We start from the raw sequence: 26,036 nt of genomic DNA, 5'->3' as shown, positions 1-26,036 counted from the left end.
ACTGTAGAGAACAAAACTATTATACAGAGCCAATTGAATTAAATATACAGACACCTTCTTATACCAGCGTCTGGTGCGGCGGGACACTAAATGAGGAGCCAACATCTGGTCATTGAAGTCCACCCCTCCCATGAGCAAATTATAGTCGTGGACTGAGAGGGGCTTTTCAATGACACTGGTTGCTCGTTCTATTTGGATTGTCTTGTCTGCGTGAATGGAGGAGAGCATGTAAACGTCACGCTTGTCTCTCCATTTCACCGCGAGCAGTTCTTCGTTACACAAGGCAGCCCTCTCCCCCCTTGCAAGACGGGTGGTAACGAGCCGTTGGGGGAAGCCCCGACAACTAGGTCGCGCGGTGCCACAGCAGCCAATCTGTTGTAGGAACAAATGCCTGAAGAGGGGCACACTTGTGTAGAAATTGTCCACATAAAGATGGTACCCCTTGCCAAATAAGGGTGACACCAAGTTCCAGACTGTCTTCCCACTGCTCCCCAGGTAGTCAGGGCAACCGACCGGCTCCAGGGTCTGATCTTTACCCTCATAGACAAAATTTGTGCGTATACCCTGTGGCCCTTTCACAGAGCTTATACAATTTGACCCCATACCGGGCGCGCTTGCTTGGGATGTATTGTTTGAAGCCAAGGCGCCCGGTAAAATGCATAAGGGACTCGTCTATGCAGATGTTTTGCTCAGGGGTATACAAATCTGCAAATTTGGTGTTAAGGTGGTCTATGAGGGGCCGAAATTTGTGGAGCCGGTCAAAAGCTGGGTGGCCTCTGGGACGAGAGGTGCTGTTGTCGCTAAAGTGCAGGAAACACAGGATGGTCTCGAATCGTGTCCTGTACATGGCAGCAGAGAACATGGGCATGTGATGAATTGGGTTCGTGGACCAATATGACCGCAATTCATTCTTTTTTGTCAGGCCCATGTTGAGGAGAAGGCCCAGAAAAGTTTTAAATTCGGAAACTTGGACGGGTAGACTGGGCATAAAAGCTTCCCGGGTTGGCGGCTATAAATTGAGTGGCATACCGATTTGTTTCTGCCACGACTAAGTCCAAGAGCTCCGCAGTCAAGAACAGCTCAAAAAACCCCAGTGCCGATCCGATCTGAGCTGTCTCAACCCGAACTCCAGACTGGGCGGTGAAAGGGGGAACTAATGGTGCGGCTGAAGTTGGGGGCTGCCAATCAGGGTTTGCCAGCACCTCAGGGACTCTAGGGGCTCTACGGGCCTGTCTGTGCGGTGGCTGCGACGGGGGAACTAATGCACGTGCCACCGTACCAGCTTCAACTGCCCTTCTGGTGCTCGCCACTTCACCATGTTCTACGGCAGTGCTGGTACTAGGTCCAGGATGGGCTGCGCTGCTGGTGTATGCCTCACCACGTAATCCGACAGCGCCAGCCCCACTCTGCTGCCCTTGAAGCGGATCCTGCGCAACCTGTGGTCTAGCAACACGGGGCCGGGTACGCCTGGTGGTATCAGGGACCTCAACCTCATCGTCCGAACTTTGGGTCAGACTGCCACTGCTTTCTACAGGTTCCCATTCCTCATCCGACTGGGTCAGAAGCCTGTTGGCCTCTTCAGAAGAATACCCCTTATTTGCCATTTGGTCAACTAAATTTAGGGGGTATTCCCTGAGACTACCCAAGAAAAAAAGCAAGCCTGTCTTAGAAATGGGAGGCTAGCGAAGTACCGGAAGCCGCTGCGATTGATAAAAAATATCAAAACAGTTTTTTTTATCGCCGCAGCGCTTGTACAGTGATTGTGCAGTGATAAAAAAATAAAAAAAAATTGTCACTGTGGCGGGGCGGGCGTGGGTGAACGCACGTGTGGGCGACCGATCAGGCCTGATCGGGCAAACACTGCGTTTTGGGTGGAGGGCGAACTAAGGTGACACTAATACTATTATAGATCTGACTGTGATCAGTTCTGATCACTTACAGATACTATAAAAGTACCAATGCTGATTAGCGACACGCTAATCAGCGAATCAGTGACTGCGGTGCGGTGGGCGCTAACCGACGCTAACTACCTAACAAAGGGGCCTAAACTAACCTAAAACCTAACCGTCAATACTAGTGGGGAAAAAAAGTGACAGTTTACACTAATCACTTTTTTCCCTTTCACTAGTAATTGAGAGGGGTGATCAAGGGGTTAATTGGGGTGATCTGGGGCTAAGTGTGCTGTTTGGTGTGTACTCACAGTGATGTCTGCTCCTCTGCTGGGACCAACCGACGAAAAGGACCAGCAGAGGAGCATAGAAGCCATTTAACACATTATATTTATAAATATAATGTGTTAACTGGCTTGTGATTTGATTTTTTGAAAATCATCAGCCTGCCAGCGATGATCATTGGCTGGCAGGCTGGTGACGAAATACTCCTTTAACTTTTGCCGGCCCGCAATGCGCATGCGCGGGCCGGCTTTGAGCGTTATCTCGCGTCTCGCGAGATGACGTGCCAGCGCGTCAAGGAGGAACAAATCGACCGCCTTTGGAACGCGATCCTGCGTTAGGCGGTCCGGAGGCGGTTAAAGGTGGAAAAAGTTCTGAAATTATTTATCTTTGTCTCATTTTTTTTACAGGACAGAAACCTGACATTTTAACAGGGGTGTGTAGACTTTTTATATCCACTGTAAACATGCAGGAAAAGTGGATCTTTCACATAATAAACCATAAGTGTCCCTCTTTGATCGTCCAAAAAAGTTGGGAGGTATGAAGAACACATTTACTAGGCCACAGATAAGAAAACCGCTGAAGAAGGTCCTTATGGATGGAAACGTTCGGTACACAATACATATCAAGTGGTCATTAATGAATTCATCTTTTTTTACTGGATCATGAACTTTGGATGTGGAATTGTATAATAAAATATTCTGAATTGCATATTTCAGTCCGAGTGACGCAATTCTGTGCTATATAAGCAGTGACTGTCAAGTCCTTTACTGGCACCGGTATCAAGCAGCGTGCGGAACTATGCCGGCGAGACGCACTGCAATTATAAAGCTGGCACGCCTAATAATAATTGTGCCACATATTGTGTCGGCCATGCGCCAGGAATGAAATCTACACAAGCCGGACTGTGGAAGTTTTCTGGCACATGCAGGGATCTCAAGTCTCCCTGAAGTTCAGGGAGTCTCCCGCTATTAGATAGCGGCTCCCTGACACCCGCATGTGAGACAATATATCCCGGAAAGGTTTACTGATAGCAGAGCAGAGAGATAAGAGAAGTGACAGGACAGAGTTTAGATTACAGGTTGAATTAACCCTTTAGGGTCAAATTGGCTTCTCAAGGAGATATATATGTTAAAGGCATCTTCTTCTGTCTCATTCAGTAGCTATATAACTATTGAGAGAGATGTATTTTTTTTTAAATACATTTACACATTTAACCCTACATTTTAATTATATTATTTACCCCAGTGTTAAATCCCCCCCCCATGCTTGTTTTTTTCCTACAGTGGGGTAGATAATTACACACAGGGTTCACTTGCTTCTTGTCAGCTCAGCGAATGAACCGAAGATTTGATTCATGAATCGGTTTATTTGAATGAACTGATTCAAATGAACCGATTCATGTGAAAGATCCGAACTTCCCATCTCTAGTTTACTCGCAGTAAACCTTTCCGGCAACCTGTAGCAGTGTCCCCTTCTCGGCGCGTGCGCACAGTGCAAGAAGAAGCCGATGCCAGCAGTCTGCAACGGCGCATCAGGCTGAGCCTGTGCGCACGCGCGGGATCTCAAAGCGGGAAGAGGGGGAGGGAGAGGCGGCGCTGGGCACGAACGGCGATGCGTACGGCGGGGCACCATGCATCCACAGACCTCCCCTGCTTGGGCACCTTAATTCAATGATTGACAGGTTAGTAAAACCTGTTTTTCCGCAGAATAAAGCCACAAATAGCTTTTATAAGGCCACCTTAGAAATCAGAATGCCACCCTGGACATGAGCAGATGTTTAGCTCACAGGGCTTATAGGTGGGGACAGAATCCCTTTAACCACTTCAGCCCCCAGTGCTTAAACACCCTGAAAGACCAGGCCACTTTTTACACTTCTGACCTACACTACTTTCACCATTTATTGCTCGGTCATGCAACTTACCACCCAAATGAATTTTACCTCCTTTTCTTCTCACTAATAGAGCTTTCATTTGGTGGTATTTCTTTGCTGCTGACATTTTTACTTTTTTTGTTATTAATCGAAATTTAACGATTTTTTTGCAAAAAAATGACATTTTTCACTTTCAGTTGTCAAATTTTGCAAAAAAAACTACATCCATATATAAATTTTGCTCTAAATTTATTGTTCTACATGTCTTTGATAAAAAAAAAATGTTTGGGTAAAAAAAAAAATGGTTTGGGTAAAAGTTATAGCGTTTACAAACTATGGTACAAAAATGTGAATTTCCGCTTTTTGAAGCAGCTCTGACTTTCTGAGCACCTGTCATGTTTCCTGAGGTTCTACAATGCCCAGACAGTACAAACACCCCACAAATGACCCCATTTCGGAAAGTACACACCCTAAGGTATTCGCTGATGGGCATAGTGAGTTCATAGAACTTTTTATTTTTTGTCACAAGTTAGCGGAAAATGATGATTTTTTTTTTTTTTCTTACAAAGTCTCATATTCCACTAACTTGTGACAAAAAATAAAAAGTTCTATGAACTCACTATGCCCATCAGCGAATACCTTGGGGTCTCTTCTTTCCAAAATGGGGTCACTTGTGGGGTAGTTATACTGCCCTGGCATTCTAGGGGCCCAAATGTGTGGTAAGGAGTTTGAAATCAAATTCTGTAAAAAATGACCTGTGAAATCCGAAAGGTGCTCTTTGGAATATGGGCCCCTTTGCCCACCTAGGCTGCAAAAAAGTGTCACACATCTGGTATCTCCGTACTCAGGAGAAGGTGGGGAATGTGTTTTGGGGTGTCTTTTTACATATACCCATGCTGGGTGAGATAAATATCTTGGTCAAATGCCAACTTTGTATAAAAAAATGGGAAAAGTTGTCTTTTGCCAAGATATTTCTCTCACCCAGCAGGGGTATATGTAAAATGACACCCCAAAACACATTCCCCACCTTCTCCTGAGTACACAAGCCGGACTGTGGAAGTTTTCTGGCACATGCAGGGATCTCAAGTCTCCCTGAAGTTCAGGGAGTCTCCCGCTATTAGATAGCGGCTCCCTGACACCCGCATGTGAGACAATATATCCCGGAAAGGTTTACTGATAGCAGAGCAGAGAGATAAGAGAAGTGACAGGACAGAGTTTAGATTACAGGTTGAATTAACCCTTTAGGGTCAAATTGGCTTCTCAAGGAGATATATATGTTAAAGGCATCTTCTTCTGTCTCATTCAGTAGCTATATAACTATTGAGAGAGATGTATTTTTTTTAAAATACATTTACACATTTAACCCTACATTTTAATTATATTATTTACCCCAGTGTTAAATCCCCCCCCCCCATGCTTGTTTTTTTCCTACAGTGGGGTAGATAATTACACACAGGGTTCACTTGCTTCTTGTCAGCTCAGCGAATGAACCGAAGATTTGATTCATGAATCGGTTTATTTGAATGAACTGATTCAAATGAACCGATTCATGTGAAAGATCCGAACTTCCCATCTCTAGTTTACTCGCAGTAAACCTTTCCGGCAACCTGTAGCAGTGTCCCCTTCTCGGCGCGTGCGCACAGTGCAAGAAGAAGCCGATGCCAGCAGTCTGCAACGGCGCATCAGGCTGAGCCTGTGCGCACGCGCGGGATCTCAAAGCGGGAAGAGGGGGAGGGAGAGGCGGCGCTGGGCACGAACGGCGATGCGTACGGCGGGGCACCATGCATCCACAGACCTCCCCTGCTTGGGCACCTTAATTCAATGATTGACAGGTTAGTAAAACCTGTTTTTCCGCAGAATAAAGCCACAAATAGCTTTTATAAGGCCACCTTAGAAATCAGAATGCCACCCTGGACATGAGCAGATGTTTAGCTCACAGGGCTTATAGGTGGGGACAGAATCCCTTTAATCATATACATAAATATGATAATTTGGGGCAGGGTAATGAGCCCCGTCCTCCACACCATAGAGCAAAGTGTGCAGATACTGCATATGTATGGAAAATGTAATAAAAAGTTTGTGAAAGAAAAAAAAGAAAACCTCCCTGAAATGAGAAGTGCACCTCCCTGAAATGAGTTTTTGCAGGTTGGGATGTCTGCACATGAGTCAGGCCACCTTCTCCGCCTTGGCCACTTTTTGGGGTGGTTGAGCACGTGACCTGGTTAAGGTCTATGGGACTACAGTTGAGTACAGCGTGCAGCTATCTCCATACATTTGGAGGGCACTGACAGCGGGCACATTACTCCCTCTATCTGCCTCTTCAGCCAGACTCTAACGGCTTCTGGACTAGTTTATAGCTGCTTGAAGCCACATGAAACAATTTCAGATTAGGTCGCCACCTAGTGACCAGGTTTAAAATTAAACCCGATCCCTCAACCCCTCCCGCTACTTCTATACACCGCCTTCCTGAATGGGCGCCATGACACAGACTTGTACAAACGTAAGCGCGTTACTGCTCAAGGTCAGGATAAATGGCGGCCTGCACGCATGCGCAGACTATAAAATGGCGGAGGCACCGTCATTGGTTCTCTCACGTCCACCCCGCCCCCTCCCTCGCCCTTCTCCCATATCAGGGCTGCTACATTTATACAAAAGAACGCCGTGTTCCAGCTACTTTGTTTCTATGGCAACTCCTCGTAGTAACTGATTGGCCTTCGCTGGAGTCACCTGACTGAATGTCCCGACGTCACGTTAGCTACAGCCGTACAGGGCAAGATGGCGGCGCCCATGTTAGGTGAGGAGTGTGAACGTGTAGTATCTGTAACCACAAAATATGGACGTGTTCCTCGCCTGTACTGTTAGTAGGGGCATGTATATGGCCTGCTCCTTGGCTCAGACGTGTATGCCCATGTTACAGCCGATAGATTGCAGCATAATCCGTGTGTGACCACTCTCAGGTGACACTGAGGGACGCAAAGGGAAACTGACTTTAGTTGCCTATATCAACCAATCAGATATCAGTTGTCATTTTTCAGAGCTCTTTTCGAAATTGTAAAGATCCATGTGATTGCTAAGGGCAGCTGTCATTTGTCAAGGAGAATCCCGTCTGATGACCTGCAGTAACAGCCGGGCACAGAACGACTTGTTCATTGATAGGATGGTGTTCTCATTGACACTTGTGCCCTGAGAGGTATATTACTGCTAATACAGATTTTTCAGGTTACAGCAAAAGATAGTCCAAGATGGTGTTTGGTAGATAATGACAGTGATGACCACAATGCTCAGCGGAGGCGGTTGCTAGGCTCCGAGGCTGCACTCAGCGGAGGCGGTCGCTAGGCTCCGAGGCTGCACTCAGCGGAGGCGGTCGCTAGGCTCCGAGGCTGCACTCAGCGGAGGCGGTCGCTAGGCTCCGAGGCTGCACTCAGCGGAGGCGGTCGCTAGGCTCCGAGGCTGCACTCAGCGGAGGCGGTCGCTAGGCTCCGAGGCTGCACTCAGCGGAGGCGGTCGCTAGGCTCCGAGGCTGCACTCAGCGGAGGCGGTCGCTAGGCTCCGAGGCTGCACTCAGCGGAGGCGGTCGCTAGGCTCCGAGGCTGCACTCAGCGGAGGCGGTCGCTAGGCTCCGAGGCTGCACTCAGCGGAGGCGGTCGCTAGGCTCCGAGGCTGCACTCAGCAGCAATAAAAAGTGTAAAAAAAATAATAAAGTTACAAAAAAACACCAAAATATTAAGTATAAATCACCCCCTTTCCCAATTTCACATATAAATGATAAAAACAATAAATAAATAAACATATCACATATCGCCACATCAGAATAGTCCAAACTATTAAAATTTTAAAAAAAATCTATGCGGTGAACGCCGGAACAGAAAAAAATGACCTTTTATTCTGCTAGGTTCTGCTCCTGCAAGTGCACTGGAGCTTCACTAGGAAATGCTCTCTGCATTGAGCTGCTTCACGACCCCTCTGCTCTGAGTGACACCTGTAGTATCCGACCAGGAGACCAGCACAGCGCAGATCTCTTCACAGTGAAGCTCCACCTACAGTGCACTTGAGAGAGAATACACTACTCCTGATAAGGTATAACAAAAGTTAAGTTCATCCTTCCCTCCTCAGCCCCTACCTAGAGCTGTCAGCAGTTTAGCATGGTCAAAAGTGCTGACAGACTCTGGGACCCACTCCTATGTCCTGACAAGCAGAGCAGAGAGGAGGATGAGGCAGCTCTTTAGCTCAGTGTTGTGAAGTCACTTCTCCTGTGTGATTAGGACAGGTTCTGTGTGTACTGATATGTCTCCTAATGATTGCTCCTTGGATAAAAATACCTATTATAACTAATGACAGGTATTTGGGAATATATTTACAATAAAGTAATATTTAAAGGGGTTGGCCACTAGAAGTAATTTCCACTATATAGTGGGAGGTAGTGTAAAAAAGAGTTTCCTAATATACTTTATAAAAAAAAAATCTGAATGGTAATGTTTTTATAATGAGCCCTGCCCCCTGAGCCCCGCGCTGCGTTCAGTTAGTTCGTCCATGGCTTTATTCTAACTGCACATGCGCTGTTTTTCCTAATAAGAGCAGCGCATGCCCAGTCTGCCACTGGCACGCTCCCTGCTCCGACTCTGTCTCTACAACCGGCTTATTCCTGTCAGAGTTCGGAGCGGGAAGAAAAGTACCAGCACGTCGGGGATCAGACAGGAATAAGCCGGTTGTAGAGACAGAGTCGGAGCAGGGAGCGTGCCAGTGGCAGACTGGGCATGCGCTGCTCTTATTAGGAAAAACAGCGCATGTGCAGTTAGAATAAAGCCATGGACGAACTGGCTGCACGCAGAGCGGGGCTCTGGGGGCAGGGCTCATTATAAAAACATTACCATTCAGATTTTTTTAATAAAGTATATTAGGAAACTCTTTTTTACACTACCTCCCACTATATAGTGGAAAGTACTTATATAGTGGCCAACCCCTTTAAGTATTTTCATTTTCTAAGGCTACTTTCACACTTGCGTTCAGAGCGGATCCGTCTGGTGTCTGCACAGACGGATCCGCTCCTATAATGCAAACGTTGGGATCCGTTCAGAACGGATCCGTCTGCATTATATTTCAGAAAAAAATCTAAGTGTGAAAGTTAGTCAGACGGATCCGTCCAGACTTTACATTGAAAGTCAACGGGGGAAGGATCAGTTTGAAATTGCACCATATTGTGTCAACCCCAAACGGATCCATCCCCATTGACTTGCATTGTAAGTCTGGACGGATCCGTTTGGCTCCGCACGGCCAGGCGGACACGAAAACGCTGCAAGCTGCGTTCGGGTGTCCGTCTGCTGAGCGGAACGGAGGCCAAACTGAGGCATTCTGAGCGGATCCGCATCCACTCAGAATGCATTGGGGCCGTACGGATGCGTTCGGGGCCGCTTGTGAGAGCCTTCAAACGGAACTCACAAGCGGAGCCCCGAATGCAAGTGTGAAAGTAGCCTTAATTCCTGGAGAACCCCTTTAAGATGGGTGCAAGTTCCACAGTGAATGAGGTGAAGATCCCAGTGCTAGATATCTTCAGTGTTGGCTGAGGGAGTAGAGGAGTTTGGGGAATCCCAGAGTTTTTGGGGCTAATACCTGCTGTGTCCTGAGCGCTCTTGTATTGCAGGGGACCCTTGCACTATGATACTGATGTATGTTTAGGATCATTGTCTTGTAATATGCAGCATTTTTACAGCCTCAGTTTCTTTACTGATTTTTGGCTTTCCGGATTTGTTACTAATCCGTTCCTCCCCTGTACAATATACCCAGTGCCACGGGCCGCCACACAGACTGTTAGGACTAAGAAGCGGAAACATCGTCAGCTCTATATTATGTCTAGTGCAGGATATTTTTGTCTATGAATATGAATTGTTACTCCTTCCTGGAACATCCAGCCCTTACAATGGGGGGGGGGAATAGTAATATTAGCCAAAATACACAAAGAAATGTGTTATCTGGACGATTAGCCATCAACTGCATTGTGCCAAATGTAAACTAGGGAAGATTTATAGGGTACATGTCCCTGAATTTATTTTCTACCAGATAGCAACACATATCCTTTTTTTATTTGAACAGTGTAGATTGTTTTATTGTATTTCCTGAACATGATTATGGGGTCATCCATCTTGCCTGGGCTGTTATTAACAGAGATGTGCTTTACAGCAGCCACCATGGGCGATAGAACTATCTTTTTGCGGAACGGACGGATCAGGGACCCATTTAAGTTGAATGGGTCTGGATCCGTCCCGGCCACCGCTCAGACGTTGCCTGTACATTGGGGACGTCAAAATGAACGGAACCGATACGTTAGTGTGAACGAGGCTTAAGGCCCCTTTCACACGGGTGTTGCGGGAGAATGTGCAGGTGCGTTGCGGGAACATGCACGATTTTTCCGCGTGAGTGCAAAACATTGTAATGCGTTTTGCACTCGTGTGAGAAAAATCGGCATGTTTGGTACCCAAACCCGAACTTCTTCACAGAAGTTTGGGTTAGGGGCTGGGTAGATTGTATTATTTTCCCTTATAACATGGTTATAAGGGAAAATAATAGCATTCTGAATACAGAATGCATAGTACAATAGCGCTGGAGGGGTTAAAAAAAAAATAATTAATAATTAAACTCGCCTTAATCCACTTGCTCGCGCAGCCCGGCTTCTCTTCTGTCTTCTTTTTTTGTTGTGTGCAGGAAAAGGACCTTTGGTGACGTCACTCCGGTCATCACATGGTCCGTCACCATGGTAAAAGATCATGTGACGGACCATGTGATGACCGGAGTGACGTCACCACAGGTCCTTTTCCTGCACACAGCAAAAAAGAAGACAGAAGAGAAGCCGGGCTGCGCGTGCAAGTGGATTAAGGTGAGTTTAATTGTTTATTATTATTATTATTATTATTTATTTTTTTTAACCCCTCCAGCGCTATTTTACTTTGCATTCTGTATTCAGAATGCTATTATTTTCCCTTATAACCATGTTATAAGGGGAAATAATAATGATCGGGTCCCCATCCCGATCGTCTCCTAGCAACCGTGCATGAAAATCGCACCGCATCTGCACTTGCTTGCATTCATTCATTTCTATGGGGCCTGCGTTACGTGAAAAACGCACAAAGAGGCGCATGCTGCGATTTTCATGCAACGCACAAGTGATGCGTGAAAATCACCGCTCGTGTGCACAGCCCCATAGAAATGAATGGGTCCGGATTCAGTGCGGGTGCAATGCGTTCACCTCACGCATCGCATCCGCGCGGAATACTCGCCCGTGTGAAAGGGGCCTTAGGGAGAGTTTTCTAGGCATGTTCTGTGACCTGTGCAGAGGTCAGGAGGGAGAAGGGAAGCTATGATATCACCTATTGTGACGTGTTATCTGTCATTGTAATCCTGCCTGCAATGATAAGCAGATATCGTCAGTAAAGTGATCTGTACAGACCAAGAAGTGGCGCCTATTACTAGGCTTAGTGGCCAGTGAGAAAACTGTAGGACTTTAGTTTTTTTATATTTATAATAGAAATGGAAAATTAAAAATAACATCAAAGATTCTTTAAAAATATGTTTAACATGATTTAACAATTGGTAATTTTCTGATGACACAGTCCCTTTAAAGGGGATATCTGCTTTGGACCATCTTTAAAATGTTAAGAGGGTCCTCATCAGGGAGCAGATCCCTAGTTGTCTCTCTGCAGCATTATTACTGCCGCGTGTGAATGCACCCTTATCTTAATTTTCAGAGTCTCTTCCCGCAATCTAATTCTGAATGCACCGTTTTTCTTTGGCTGTTTTTCAGTGAGCCGCCTGCGGTCGGGGCTGTACCCATGGAAGCGCACTTTACATAGCAGTGCTTTGCAGTGTGCTGCACAGGACTGGAGGATTAAGTAAGTCTGGTCTTGGATTAGGTCATCATTCACATTCGCCTGACATTTTCTGTGTTCCTTATTATTCTCTTTTGCTTTAGGCATGGCTTTGCTCGCAGTGGTTCAGAATACGGTCCCTTGACAGATCTTCCAGACTGGAGTTTTGCTGGTAATTGAGAAATTTATGTTTGTGGTATTTATCTTCTGCTGGGCGATTATTGGAGAAGTATGAACACGTGGCAATCCAGTGCACAGTTTCTTCACATTCTTTCCAACAAACAGCCAACACTTACAGATTATAAACTATTAGAAAATCTGCAGGTTATATAGAATATCTCTAATTTTTGATAGGTTACTGAATTTAAAGGCGGTTTCCTAGAGCTATTGAATTGGAGCTGAGCTGAAGGGCCATTTCACAGTGGGGCTGTGCTTCTGGGTTAGATATTACCTATATTAGTTTCAGCGCCTGCGGGTGTTGGACCCACACTGATCAGATTTTAATGGTCGATATTAAAGGGGGATTCCAGTTGTTAGGGCCCATTCACACGACTGTATATTTGACTGTATCCGTTCTGCAATTTTGCCGCAATTCTGCTGAACGAATGCGGACCCAATTATTTCAATGAAACCACAAAAGATGCGGACAGCGCACAGTGTACTGTCTGCAACTGTACTTCCATTCCGTGGCCTCGCAAAAATGATAGAGCATGTCCTATTCTTGTCCACAATTGTGGACAAGAATAGGCATTTCTATCATTGGGCTGGCCATTCTGTTGCACACGGCCAGTATCCATGTTTTGCGGATCTGCAATTTGCGGACCGCAAAAAACGTATACAGTCTTCTGAATGAGCCCTTTAAAATGATAGACGGCCAAGTACCGCACCCAGCTATTTCTGCAACTCCCATAGAGATAAATGAAGGAGAGGCTTACATGCCTGACCTGCTGCTCCATTCATTTCAGGGGTCTGGGGCACCTGTTCTCGTGATCGTTGCCGGTCCCAGTGGTAGGACCCCCTCTGATCTAGTAGTTATCGCCTATTTTAACAACTGGAATACCCCTTTAAGGAGAAGTCATCATTATCTACAGCCCAGAATACCTCTTTAATATATCTTGCATGCCACCACCACAATCTACCCAAACCACTGATTACAGATTGCTCTGATTACAAATAATTTTTTGTATAACGGATTTTTTTTAAATCTTTAACATAAAAAAAAAACTGATTATGGGAGAATGTTCCCCATGCAGGGTGAGGAGATGTAGGAATGTGAACTAACAATAGAACAGTAACGTGGTGTCCACACTCGTCCCACAGAGTATCCCACAGACCTTAATAATGTCTCCACTGTTTTAGACCTAATTTGGCCAGCAGGTGGCAACATAACACAGTGAAACTTCAGTGTTATGAAGGAGTACAAGAGAGCTAGGAGAAGCATTCCAAGTGGCGGGATGAGGCACATGGATATGGGACAATTGGCTTCACTGTGTATGAAGCGCGTGTGATGGCATTCTATATTGGACGTGGGATATGGCTACTCTTGTACAGCTTGCATGTAGCTGTAGTTTTCCTTTTATGCCCATTACAGCACAATGAAGCCAGCTCCAGTCCCGGACAGGAAACAGGGACTCCTATGGAGAGCTTTAAAAGGGGAGCCACCTCCTAGCACCTCACTACCTGTTTCCTGTTCTGCTTGATAGGCTAAGTATTAAGAGCTTTCTTGGGCTCCAGGACAGCAATCCAAATGTGTGGCTATAGGCTACCTGGGAAGGTGTAAGTCATCCTAGAAGTCTGGGTCTTTTCCTCCGGATCCCCAACTGGCTTTGTATGCCGCCCCTGGGTTGCCACTTCTCTGAGGTGTCCATCTGTGGTGCGGGTCAGCAGTACCACTCTGTGATGGATGCTGGAGCCTTGCGCAAGGACCTGCTTTTTTTTTATTTTTTTCCTATCCTGCTCGTAAGTGGGGTAAGGGGACCGGATATCGCCCCTGAGCGTTAGGACTGGAAATGGGGATCTGCAAAGGGAGAGAATGTGCCTTATGTAAAAAGAGACTTTCACCTTCATGGGTTAGGATAAGGTTATGGAGGAAGAATTCCCATCTTTTACTATAGAATATTATAGGGGTTGTGCACCTTTGGGGGTTTTTGGCAACTCCCCCCTCCCTACCTACCCTTTTGGGGCAGATATGTGAAGGGAAAGCACACTTACCTGCTTCCCAGTGCTGGCTCCTGTCATGTTTGCTGCCTGGATGTAAACTTCCTGTTTGAGACCGCTGCAGCCAATTGCTGTCCTCAACGAAGTATGCCTACCTTCACAGGTCTGACTAGGAGGGGGGGGGGGGGTTGCCAATCCCATCAACCCCAAAAGGAGCACAGCCTTTTTAAGGGCATGATTAGATCTGAAGTGTCTAGTTTTATCAAAGTCTTAAAGAAGAATCTCCCAATGCTGAGTGGCCACATGGAGTTCTCCTAATACCTTTTTCAGACACTACAGATTAGATTTAGGGAATAATCACCCTCATTAGTCTTTTGGGAGGACAGTTCTTCAGGCCATACTTCCTCCCTGGCATTTCTATTCTATTCTTTCTCTCAGGGTGCGGTCAAGGGTGTAATTAAATCATATGATTAGAATTTACCCATAATCGGTTTTCTGTGAGCCCTGCTTAATTCCTGCCCACTTAGTTTATTATTTTTTTAAACTTTATTTTGAGTTAAATTCAATACAAAAAAGCCGTCAAATATATAGCATATCTGTGTATTTAGTTGCCCACAACTGCTACATAATACCCATCCCCCCCCCCTAAAGAAGGAAAAAATAATAATAATTAAGAGAAAAAGAAAAAAAAGTTATTTACCGGGGTATTGCAACCATCAAGCTCTCTACCATACCTGATAATAACCCCAAAAAATGGTACACCAAGTCCTCCTGACCTAAATTTTTTTATCTTTAATTCTGACCCGTTTTCTCCCCCAAATTAGATCATTCAATAATCTTTCATTGGCCACAAACGTGCTATTATCGATCCAAACCTGTAAACCCATGAAAAAATACAAAAATTGGGGGAGAATGATTGATTATTTTTAGAAGCTCCCCTTTTATTTTGATTTTCTTTGCCTTCCGTTCTCTTATAAGCACTGTATTTAAATTATACTAATATAGTAAAAAAAACTACAAAGAGATAGATGGATAGATATACTGTATTTTTTTTGTTTTATAAGACACACTTATTTTTTTTTTACAAAAGTGGTGGAAAGATGTCAGTGTGTCTTATAAAGCAAATGCTAATTATGGAAGCTCTCATCAGTACAGTAGCGCTGGTATTACTCATAGCTCCATGGTCTTCTCCGCACTATGACCTGAAGCTGTAAAACGTCAGGTCACAGTCCAGCATAGCAGAAAGAGCGCGCTGGAGTGGTGGTGCCATCCGGAGCAGGAGATTTAAGTTATTACTTATTTTTATTTTGATGAAAAATACATTCTTTTCTTACGCTACTCGCATTTTGGGTGGATCCATCACGTTTGTATTATCTGTAACATAGCCAAGACGGATCCATTATTAACTCCATTGAAAGTCAATGGGAGACAGATCCGTTTTCTATTGTGCCAGATTGTGTCAAGGAAAACTGATCCGTCCCCATTGACTTAAATTGTGTGCCAGGACGGATCCGCTTGGCTCAGTTTCGTCAAGCGGACAGCAAAACGCTGCAGGCAGCATTTTGGTGTCCGCCTCCAGAGCAGAATGGAGACTGATCGGAGGCAAACTGATGCATTCTGAGCGGATCCTTTCCCATTCAGAATGCATTAGGGCAAAACTGACCCGTTTTGGACCGCTTGTGAGAGCCCCGAACGGATCTCACAAACGGAAAGCCAAAACGCCAGTGTGAAAGTAGCCTTATTTTCCTCCTCTAAAACCTAGGTTAGTGGTCAGGTGCATCCTATAGTGCAAAAAATACTGTATATATCTACGGTATATATATTAGGACAGTATTCTTGCTATTAACTGATGTGCTAGGCAGTGATTTCTCTTTTAAAGCTGTACATAGGTTTTCTTGTCCTGGGCTAAAGCTGGTCTCGGGGTGCTGTCATAGGCTCACGGAATATTGATTACCAGTAAGTTATAATCTATTATTTCATTGTTTAGATCTCATTTTATAATGTACTCTTAACAGATGGTCGACCAGGTCCACCATGGAAAGGACAGATCAGAAGAAAAGAGGAGAACAAAGAACTTTCTGTAAGTGTCTTTTATATACAGAACTGTATCTAACATTCCAGCCAGTCTACACTTTAATATTCATCAATGTATAAATATGACCCCTTTTTGTTACACTGCAGACAGGTATACTGGCCTGGTGGTACATTTAAAGGGGTTGAGCAAGATAATTAAAGGGCTTCTGTCACTCCACTAAAGTTTTTTTTTTTTTTTTTTTGGGCTACTTATAATCCCTATACTGCGATTTATCAATACATAATGTTATTAATCATTTTGGTTCAGTAGTTATTTCAAAAAACTGACTTTTATCATATGCAAATTACCTCTCTACCAGCAAGTAGGGCGGCTACTTGATGGTAGCAGCCGCATCCTCCTTTCATAATGACGCCCCCTCCTCATGTTGATTGACAGGGCCAGCGAATGCGCTCATCCTCTGACTTACCCTGTCTGCGTTTTAAATCTCGCTCGGCCGCTCCATCCTCAATGCGCCTGCGCCGGGTGTAGATGTGACGTCATCGGTGCAGGCGCATTGAGGAAGGAGCGGCCGAGCGAGCATCCTCCTCTCAGTGCGCCTGCGCCGACTGAAGACCGGTACGGCGAAGGCGCGAGATTTAAAACGCAAACAGGGCCAGTCAGAGGATGAGCGCATTCGCTGGCCCTGTCAATCAACATGAGGAGGGGGCGTCATTATGAAAGGAGGATGCGGCTGCTACCAGCAAGTAGCCGCCCTACTTGCTGGTAGAGAGGTAATTTGCATATGATAAAAGTCAGTTTTGTTAATTAACTACTGAACCAAAATGATTAAAAACATTATGTATTGATATATTGCAGTATAGGGATTATAAGTAGCCAAAAAAAAAGACTTTAGTGGAGTGACAGAAGCCCTTTAAGAGTCTTGGACATGCTCATGAATTCTGTAAAATAAAAAAGGTACTTTCTCCAGCACCTTATTCTGCACCAACAGTCCGGTTCGTCTCCTGCTGTCTGTTTACTGACAACAGTGGTGACGTGTGTGGAGGGCAGTGATTGGCTAGTCACATGCTGCACACCTGTATGTCACTATAACGTGCAGGTGTAGGTCACACATTTCTGCTGCAGCCAATCATTGTCCTCTGCGGTATACCACTGAGGACATTGCAGGGCTCCAGATGGCGACCAAAATGGTCGTAAATGCGACCTAGAATTGCTAAATGGCGACAAGACTTTGTAGTCTTGTCGCCATTTGCGCCTAGACCTCTGCCGCTTTCACATTACTGACCTGGCACGCGCTGCTGTCAGCGCGTGCCATGTTCTCAACAACACAGGGGAGAAGGAGGCAGTCCCTCCCCCCTGTACGGCTGCTGCCGCTGCCACCAATGGGCTGATAGCAGGGAGGAGGAGGGGAGGGGCTATGGCCACTGCGCCACCAATGAATATCGTTTATGCTTAATACAAACGCAGGCTGCAGGTGCCGGACATATCCCATACCCGGCACCCAGCCTCTATGTCTGCACACTGCGATCCGCCGCTATTAATCCCCCAGGTGCGGCATCTGAGGGATTAATAGCGGCGGATCGCATCGCGCAGTCATAGAGGCTGGGTGCCGGGTATGGGATATGGCCGGCACCCGCAGCCTGCGTTTGTATTAAAGAGGACCTTTCATTACAATAAAAAATCTAAACTAAGTATGCTGACATGAAGAGCGGCACCCAGGGATCTCCCTGCACTTACCATTATCCCTGGGCGCCGCTCCGTTCTCCCGGTATAGGCTCCGGTATCTTCAGATTTTTGGCTCAACTGGGAGGTGCCTGCTCTTGTTCTCCTGGGCGTCTCCTTCTCCCAAAACTCTCAGGCTATGAGCTGAGCGCTGCGATTGGCCAGCGCTACAGCCTGGGAGAAGGAGACGCCCAGGAGAACAAGAGCAGGCTCCTCCCGGTTGAGCCAAAAATCTGAAGATACTGGAGCCTATACCGGGAGAACGGAGCTGCGCCCAGGGATAATGGTAAGTGCAGGGAGATCCCTGGGAGCCGCTCTCCATGTTAGCATACTTAGTTTCGATTTTTTTTATCGTAATGAAAGGTCCCGCATAAACGATATTCATTGGTGGTGCAGTGGACCGAACACCCCCCCCCCTTCTAAGTATTATCATTGGTGGTGCAGTCGGCCCCCAACCCCCCATCCCCCAAGTATTATCATTGGTGGCAGTGGCAGTTCCGATCGGAGCCCCAGCAGTGTAAGCCTGGGGCTCCGATCGGTTACCATGGCAGCCAGGACGCTATTGAAGCCCTGGCTGCCATAGTCCGCTCCCTGCTGCTGTGGGCACAGAGCAGCAGGGAGAGTGTGATGTCCTATTCACCCTGATAGAGCTCTATCAGGGTGAATAGGACAAGGGATGAAAGACCCCAGGTTCTAGCCCCTAAGGGGGTAAATAGGTATTAAATAAAAAACAAACACCAAAATATTAAGTTTAAATCACCCCCTTGCCCAATTTTACCTATAAAATATATAAACAAAAATAAAATGACATATCGCCACGCCCGAAAAAGTGTGAACTATTAAAATATTTAAAAATATCTCATATGCGGTGAACGCCGTAACAGGGGAAAAAAAAGGACAGTTAGGACTGTTCTATTATGGTCCAGACGTTCCATAAAATGTGGAATGCACGTGGCATTTTTGGTGTTTAATTTTTTTCACGTGGTATCAAGTATCGCAATACTTTTTTATGATATCGAAATAGAGTCAAAATTTTGGTATCGTGACAACCCTAGGTAAGACGTGTGTTGTTTTTTTATTTTTTTATTATAATACCGTAATTATATGTATTTTGAGTTTGGCGACAAAAAATTTTCAGGTTAGGAGCCAATGGCTCCTTGATGTTTTTTTTAGTCTGGAGCCCTGCAGTGATTGGCTGCAGCAGTCACATGCCATATTCCTGCACGTCATTGCTGCTGTCTGTAAACAGGCAGTGGCATATCAGACATTCAGGGTCATGTCCGATAATTTTAATTTGGTTGGTTCTTTAAAGTGAATGAACATGTTCATTGCCTGTAGAAACATTTTCTAGACATGCACTGTGACCTGTGCAGGAATTGGGCAGTAAATAAGTTGTGACCATCAGCTATTATAATAGTTGGTCCTTTGTTATCTGTACAAAAGTTTTTTTTCTTTCATTGTAATCCTGCTTGTGATGACAATGAGATTACAGCTGAAAAGTGATTTCAACAGAGCAGGAAGTTTAAATTAGAAACTTTCAGAATTTTTTAAATATAGGGACATGGAAAATTAAAAAAATTAACAATTCTTAAAAATATTAAAAATTGATTAAAATATAAATCATTTTCTGCTAATAAGTTCCCTCTAAAGCAGGGATGCTCCACATGCGGCCCTCCAGCTGTTGCAAAACTACAACTCCCACCATGCCCAAATAGCTGTAGGCTGTCCAAGCATGCTGGGAGTTGTAGTTTTGCAACAGCTGGAGGGCCATAGGTTGGGCATCCCTGCTTTAAAGTATAACGAAATAATGCAGGTAAGTCTATGTTCACACTGTATGTGTCACGCTTCGGTGTGGGAGGGAGACACCACACTGATCATAGGAGGGAAGGGGGGAACAGGGAATCAGGCCTGAGAACTAGGGAAGGAAGGTGGACACCTCCTAGTGGAAACCCTAACCAAAATCCTGACTGACTACCAGTATTAACAGACCCCAAAGGTAGGTGAGTTCATACGCAGGAATACCTAGAGTCCTATCTAGCCCTATAGGACCCTGGTACTAATGGCAGGGACGAGACTACCTGTTCCTCCAAAGGGAAGGACGAGGAGTCTACTTCAGACCTAATACAGACCATAGGGAAATGCAACACACACAGCCCAGACAATACCAAAGGGAAAGGAAAGACTTAACGTCAAAGAGGCTATTCAAGCACCAGTAACTCAGCTGGGATCCAACCACAAACAATCCACAGGCACAGAAGCTATAAACCGCACAGCTAAATGACTTCATAAGCAACACCTGGAGGCAAGGGGTGTGGTCATTACCAGAAACAACACAGACACCTATTGATCCACAAGGAAAACCTGTCAGATCAAACCACGTGTTGACAGTATGTTTGGGATATCCATCATGAAAACCCCTGACAAATATGGCAAATGCATCCAAAGGACCCCATAGAACTGACATGTCAAGAGTGTTCTCAAAATAATTTTAATTTTTTTACAATGGAGCCCATGCAGGGTCCTTGCTTCTGACAGTACTGTTGCTTCAAGGCCTTATGCACACAACTATACCTGTTTTTCAAATCACTGATCCGCAAAACATGGATTCTGGCCGAGTGCATGCCACCATGTTTTTCAAACTCCTGTAATAATGTCCTATTCTTGTCTGCTAAACTGACAAGAATAGGACGTTCTATCTTTGTGGACTGAAAATACAGTTGTGTGCATGATCTCTTATAGTGTAGCCTTAAAGGGGTTATCCCACTAGCTTAAAGAGGTTGTCCAAGTTATTTTTTTTGTCCTTTGTATGTTTCTAACTAGGCAAATGTAAGGGGTTTTCAATGCACTTACTTTATCTGCAGTGTCTGCTTTCTCAGATTTCACTGAGGGTCACATGACCTGTGATGTCAGCCTCTCTCCCTGCTCTGATGATTCCTGCACAAGCCTGAGAGAGTAGATCTGTCTGTACACCAGACCTCACTGTGCTGGCCGTGCCCCCTTCACTGGCTGAGCTGCTGCTGTCTGCCCTGTGTCTTACTCCCACTGGATACTTCAGAAAAGATTAACCCCTAGAGCAGCAGAGAGGGCTGGGGGCTTTGGTGAGATGCTGCAGGCAGTAAAGAGACACAGGATCCTCATCCTGCAGACCCAGAGCTGACAGACTGGAGGAGTTCTGCAGAGCATTGCACAAGAACAGGTAGGAGGAAGATCCTGTGTATATCAGCAGTGTCATTGTACAGCTAGGACTTGTAGTACTACACATACAACATGCTGCAGAGTCTCCCAGCAGGCAGACATGTCACTCAGGGCAGCTCTTGTATTCACTCCCTTAGTAGTGTCATTATACAGCTGGGACTTGTAGTCCTGCACATACAACATGCTGCAGAGTCTCCCAGCAGGCAGACATGTCACTCAGGGCAGCACTATCATTCACTCCCTTAGCAGTGTCATTATACAGCTGGGACTTGTAGTCCTACACATACACCATGCTGCAGAGTCTCCCAGCAGGCAGACATGTCACTCAGGGCAGTACTTGTATTCACTCCCTTAACAGTGTCATTATACAGCTGGGACTTGTAGTCCTACACATACAACATGCTGCAGAGTCTCCCAGCAGGCAGACATGTCACTCCAGGCAGCACTTGTATTCACTCCCTTAGCAGTGTCATTATACAGCTGGGACTTGTAGTCCTACACATACAACATGCTGCTGAGTCTCCCAGCAGGCAGACATGTCACTCAGGGCAGTACTTGTATTAACTCCCTTAGCAGTGTCATTGTACAGCTGGGACTTGTAGTCCTACACATACAACATGCTGCAGAGTCTCCCAGCAGGCAGACATGTCACTCAGGGCAGCTCTTGTATTCACTCCCTTAGCAGTGTCATTGTACAGCTGGGACTTGTAGTCCTACACATACAACATGCTGCTGAGTCTCCCAGCAGGCAGACAGGTCACTCAGGGCAGCACTTGTATTCACTCCCTTAGCAGTGTCATTATACAGATGGGACTTGTAGTCCTACACATACAACATGCTGCAGAGTCACCCAGCAGGCAGACATGTCACTCAGGGCAGCTCTTGTATTCACTCCCTTAGTAATGTCATTATACAGCTGGGACTTGTAGTCCTACACATACAACATGCTGCAGAGTCTCCCAGCAGGCAGACATGTCACTCAGGGCAGCTCTTGTATTCACTCCCTTAGCAGTGTCATTATACAGCTGGGACTTGTAGTCCTACACATACAACATGCTGCTGAGTCTCCCAGCACTCAGGGCAGCTCTTGTATTCACTCCCTTAGCAGTGTCATTGTACAGCTGGGACTTGTAGTCCTACACATACAACATGCTGCAGAGTCTCCCAGCAGGCAGACATGTCACTCAGGGCAGCACTTGTATTCACTCCCTTAGCAGTGTCATTATACAGCTGGGACTTGTAGTCCTACACATACAACATGCTGTAGAGTCTCCCAGCAGGCAGACATGTCACTCAGGGCAGCACTTGTATTCACTCCCTTAGCAGTGTCATTATACAGCTGGGACTTGTAGTCCTACACATACAACATGCTGTAGAGTCTCCCAGCAGGCAGACATGTCACTCAGGGCAGCTCTTGTATTCACTCCCTTAGCAGTGTCATTATACAGCTGGGACTTGTAGTACTACACATACAACATGCTGCAGAGTCTCCCAGCAGGCAGACATGTCACTCAGGGCAGCTCTTGTATTCACTCCCTTAGCAGTGTCATTATACAGCTGGGACTTGTAGTCCTACACATACAACATGCTGCAGAGTCTCCCAGCAGGCAGACATGTCACTCAGGGCAGCTCTTGTATCCACTCCCTTAGCAGTGTCATTATACAGCTGGGACTTGTAGTCCTACACATACAACATGCTGCAGAGTCTCCCAGCAGGCAGACATGTCACTCAGGGCAGCTCTTGTATCCACTCCCTTAGCAGTGTCATTATACAGCTGGGACTTGTAGTCCTACACATACAACATGCTGCAGAGTCTCCCAGCAGGCAGACATGTCACTCAGGACAGCACTTGTATTCACTCCCTTAGCAGTGTCATTATACAGCTGGGACTTGTAGTCCTACACATACAACATGCTGCTGAGTCTCCCAGCAGGCAGACATGTCACTCAGGGCAGCTCTTGTATCCACTCCCTTAGCAGTGTCATTATACAGCTGGGACTTGTAGTCCTACACATACAACATGCTGCAGAGTCTCCCAGCAGGCAGACATGTCACTCAGGGCAGCTCTTGTATCCACTCCCTTAGCAGTGTCATTATACAGCTGGGACTTGTAGTCCTACACATACAACATGCTGCAGAGTCTCCCAGCAGGCAGACATGTCACTCAGGGCAGCACTTGTATTCACTCCCTTTGCAGAGCAGGGGAGGGGGCACAAATATTCATGAGGAAACTCCAGAGATTGATGTTATTGCAGGTAAACAAAGGGCTAGAAGAGAACCAGGGAAATGAGGAAATAGAATTTTTTTGTGTAAAATTTGCTTGGCTTAGTTATATATCGCGGACCATAAGATTTACAGTGATTATTTATATATATATATATATATATATATATATATATATATATATATATATATATATATATATATATAATTTTTTTTTCATAACTCGGACAACCCCTTTAACTTCCTAATATATTATTTTGACAAGTGTAATCTATTTCAATAGAAATAGACAGCAATTTTTGTCAAAATCCCTTTGCTTTCTATGCCCTACTTCCCCCATATGGATTCCTCTTACTTTATGGATTTGTTGTGCAACACTGGACACCGCACATCACAAGAAGTGTGAGACCACTCTCCCACACTTCCCCAGCCCAGCTTTTCATGTGCTGAACACCTCCACCAATGAGCGCTGTGCAAGTGGCGATGACACTGACACAGTGCATGTACCACCCAAGCCTGGAGCTGAAAACAGGAGGTATGTGGCCTGCGCATGTGCATACCAGATAGACAGCACAGCGTGATTCAGAAAATGGAGAAACTGAGATCTGCACATAAATGACAACCTACTGAAGAACCAGCAGAGGATCTTACTGCTGCCTACCAATTCACAAACCATTTTAGGGCATAACTTTTAGGCATTTTAAAATCCAAATAAATACAGGCTGGTATAATTTATGAAGATCTAACGCTCTATATTGTATTAGTGGGAAAAAACCCTTTAAAGGGAACCTGTCACCGGGATTTTGTGTATAGAGCTGAGGACATGGGTTGCTAGATGGCCGCTAGCACATCGGCAATACCCAGTCCCTATAGCTCTGTGTGCTTTTATTGTGTAAAAAAAAAAGATGATTTGATACATATGCAAATTAACCTGAGATGAGTCCTGTATGTGAGAGGAGTCAGGGATAGGACACATCTCCGGTTAATTTGCATATGTATAAAATCCTTTTTTTACACAATAAAAGCACACAGAGCTATGGGGACTGGGTATTGGGGATGTGCTAGCGGCCATCTAGCAACCCATGTCCTCAGCTCTATACACAAAATCCCGGTGACAGGTTCCCTTTAAGAAATGTTACACAGAGCTGAAGATTGATGTCTGTAACTCCCACCGTCTTATAGAATGACTTTTTCTTTCTTTTTCCTCATTCACAGAGACGTATTGTCTTGCTCAGTAATGAGATAGATCAAGGAATAAAAAATTGGACAGAGAAACAGGAACGTATCAAGGAAAAACAACTTTTGAAACAGAAGAATCAACTAAAAGCCAAGGCTATATTTAAGAAAAACTCGGAATCCCAATAAATACATGAACTGTTTAATTTCCGTTCATTCATGAACGTTACTGTTTATTGCTTATATTATGCTTTTATTATGGTGAAAGTAAAGTGAATCCTTAACCTAAAAGTTTAAAACAAAAGTGGGAAGGAAACTTTTCCACATTTCTTTTTTTGGTTACTACTGCTCTCTCTGAAGGGTGTATTATTCCACCTCACTGCATTATATTTGTCATGTTTCCTGGGTTAAATTATACATTTATGTGCCATGTCTGCTCGAGGAATGACCCATAAATTGATAGCATTTGAAATGTATCATATCCAGTACTGTGTGTAATTGATTGTAGTGTTACGGTGTGCCCATTATTTTAACTGTACTTTTACGATAAGCCATCGTGTGTGATCTAGGGTAATATTCCTGAACACGTGATGGATAATTGTATCGTACTCCTAAGGGGAATAGTTCTCCAGTTAGTTCTGCTATACCATTGTGGAAATAACAGAAGCAGAGCCCTGACTGGTGCAGCAGAGGTTTACAACTTACAAAATGTTTGTTGTCCTCCTGTAACTGCTGCTATGGATATTTAATTTGAAAGGATAGGCAGGGCCAGTGTGTGTGTGTGTGTGTGTGTGTGTGTGTGTATATATATATATATATATATATATTTATATATTTTGTGCATGTTTTTTACAGGTTGAGTGGTATATGGTGCCACTCCACATAACGCTTTATTAACACGTACGCCAGCTGGTAGTAAGGCGCATTAGACAGCTACTCCTGTTCAGCGCCAGGCTTTTTAATCCTTGTCTGTCCCAGCCTTGTAATATCGCACTATACAAACTCAGCGCATGCTCAGTACAGCAAATTGTTCAGTCTGTCAGAAATAAACTGTACTGTGCATGCACTGATTACATATGGCACAGGCGCAAGATTATAACGCTTGGCGAGAGGAAGACTCTGAAGTCTGACCCTGTCAATGAACCATGAGAAGGAGGAGCTAAGGTACACCAAGGGGCTTGGGCCTGGCCTTGGTGCCCTTAAAGGGAACCCGTCACCATAAAAATGCAGTGTAATCTGCAGGCAGCATGTTATAGAGCAGGAGGAGCTGAGCAGATTGATATATAGTTTTATAGGGAACAGATTCAGTAAAACTTTGTTTCATTAATGTTAATTCTTGCTCATTCTGTGCTGTGAAGTCCAGGAGGCGGTCCTATCGGTGATTGACAGCCTTCCCTCTATGACTGTTATACATAGATAGCTGTCAATCACTGATAGGACCGCCTCCTGGACTTGACAGCACCGAATGTGCAGGAATGTAAAAGTATGAAATACACGTTATTCTGAATCTTTTCCCATAAAATGTTGCTGCAGTTCAGACACCAAGTTCAAGGTGACAGGTTCCCCTGCTCATTTAAATATTGAATCAAAAATCTTTTTCTCAGAAATGCACCATTGGAGGGCAAAAAAA

General features: G+C 45.1%; 1 protein-coding gene across 1 annotated transcript; it reads left to right on the top strand.

Moving 5' to 3' along the window:
- The first annotated feature begins 6,625 nt into the window (after positions 1-6,625).
- On the top strand, positions 6,626-24,697 carry MRPL52 (mitochondrial ribosomal protein L52). Its single transcript, XM_040416883.1, has 5 exons — positions 6,626-6,838; positions 11,837-11,924; positions 12,005-12,072; positions 16,073-16,137; positions 24,446-24,697. Exons 1-5 carry the CDS (start codon positions 6,820-6,822, stop codon positions 24,593-24,595), a joined length of 390 nt encoding a protein of 129 aa, XP_040272817.1. The 5' UTR covers positions 6,626-6,819; the 3' UTR covers positions 24,596-24,697.
- The last annotated feature ends 1,339 nt before the right edge of the window (positions 24,698-26,036 follow it).

The sequence above is a fragment of the Bufo bufo genome, chromosome 2, assembly GCF_905171765.1.
Source record: "Bufo bufo chromosome 2, aBufBuf1.1, whole genome shotgun sequence".
Classification (NCBI taxonomy): Eukaryota; Metazoa; Chordata; class Amphibia; order Anura; family Bufonidae; genus Bufo; species Bufo bufo.
The sequence above is the reverse complement of the archived record's forward strand: the minus strand, read 5'-3'. Positions and strand labels throughout refer to the sequence as shown.

Bases quoted from the DNA above. Each gene is read 5' to 3' on its own strand.
- MRPL52 (XM_040416883.1), top strand. The intron at 11,925-12,004 runs GTAAGTCTGGTC...CTTTTGCTTTAG, and splicing joins GCACAGGACTGGAGGATTAA to GCATGGCTTTGCTCGCAGTG. The intron at 12,073-16,072 runs GTAATTGAGAAA...TACTCTTAACAG, and splicing joins TCCAGACTGGAGTTTTGCTG to ATGGTCGACCAGGTCCACCA.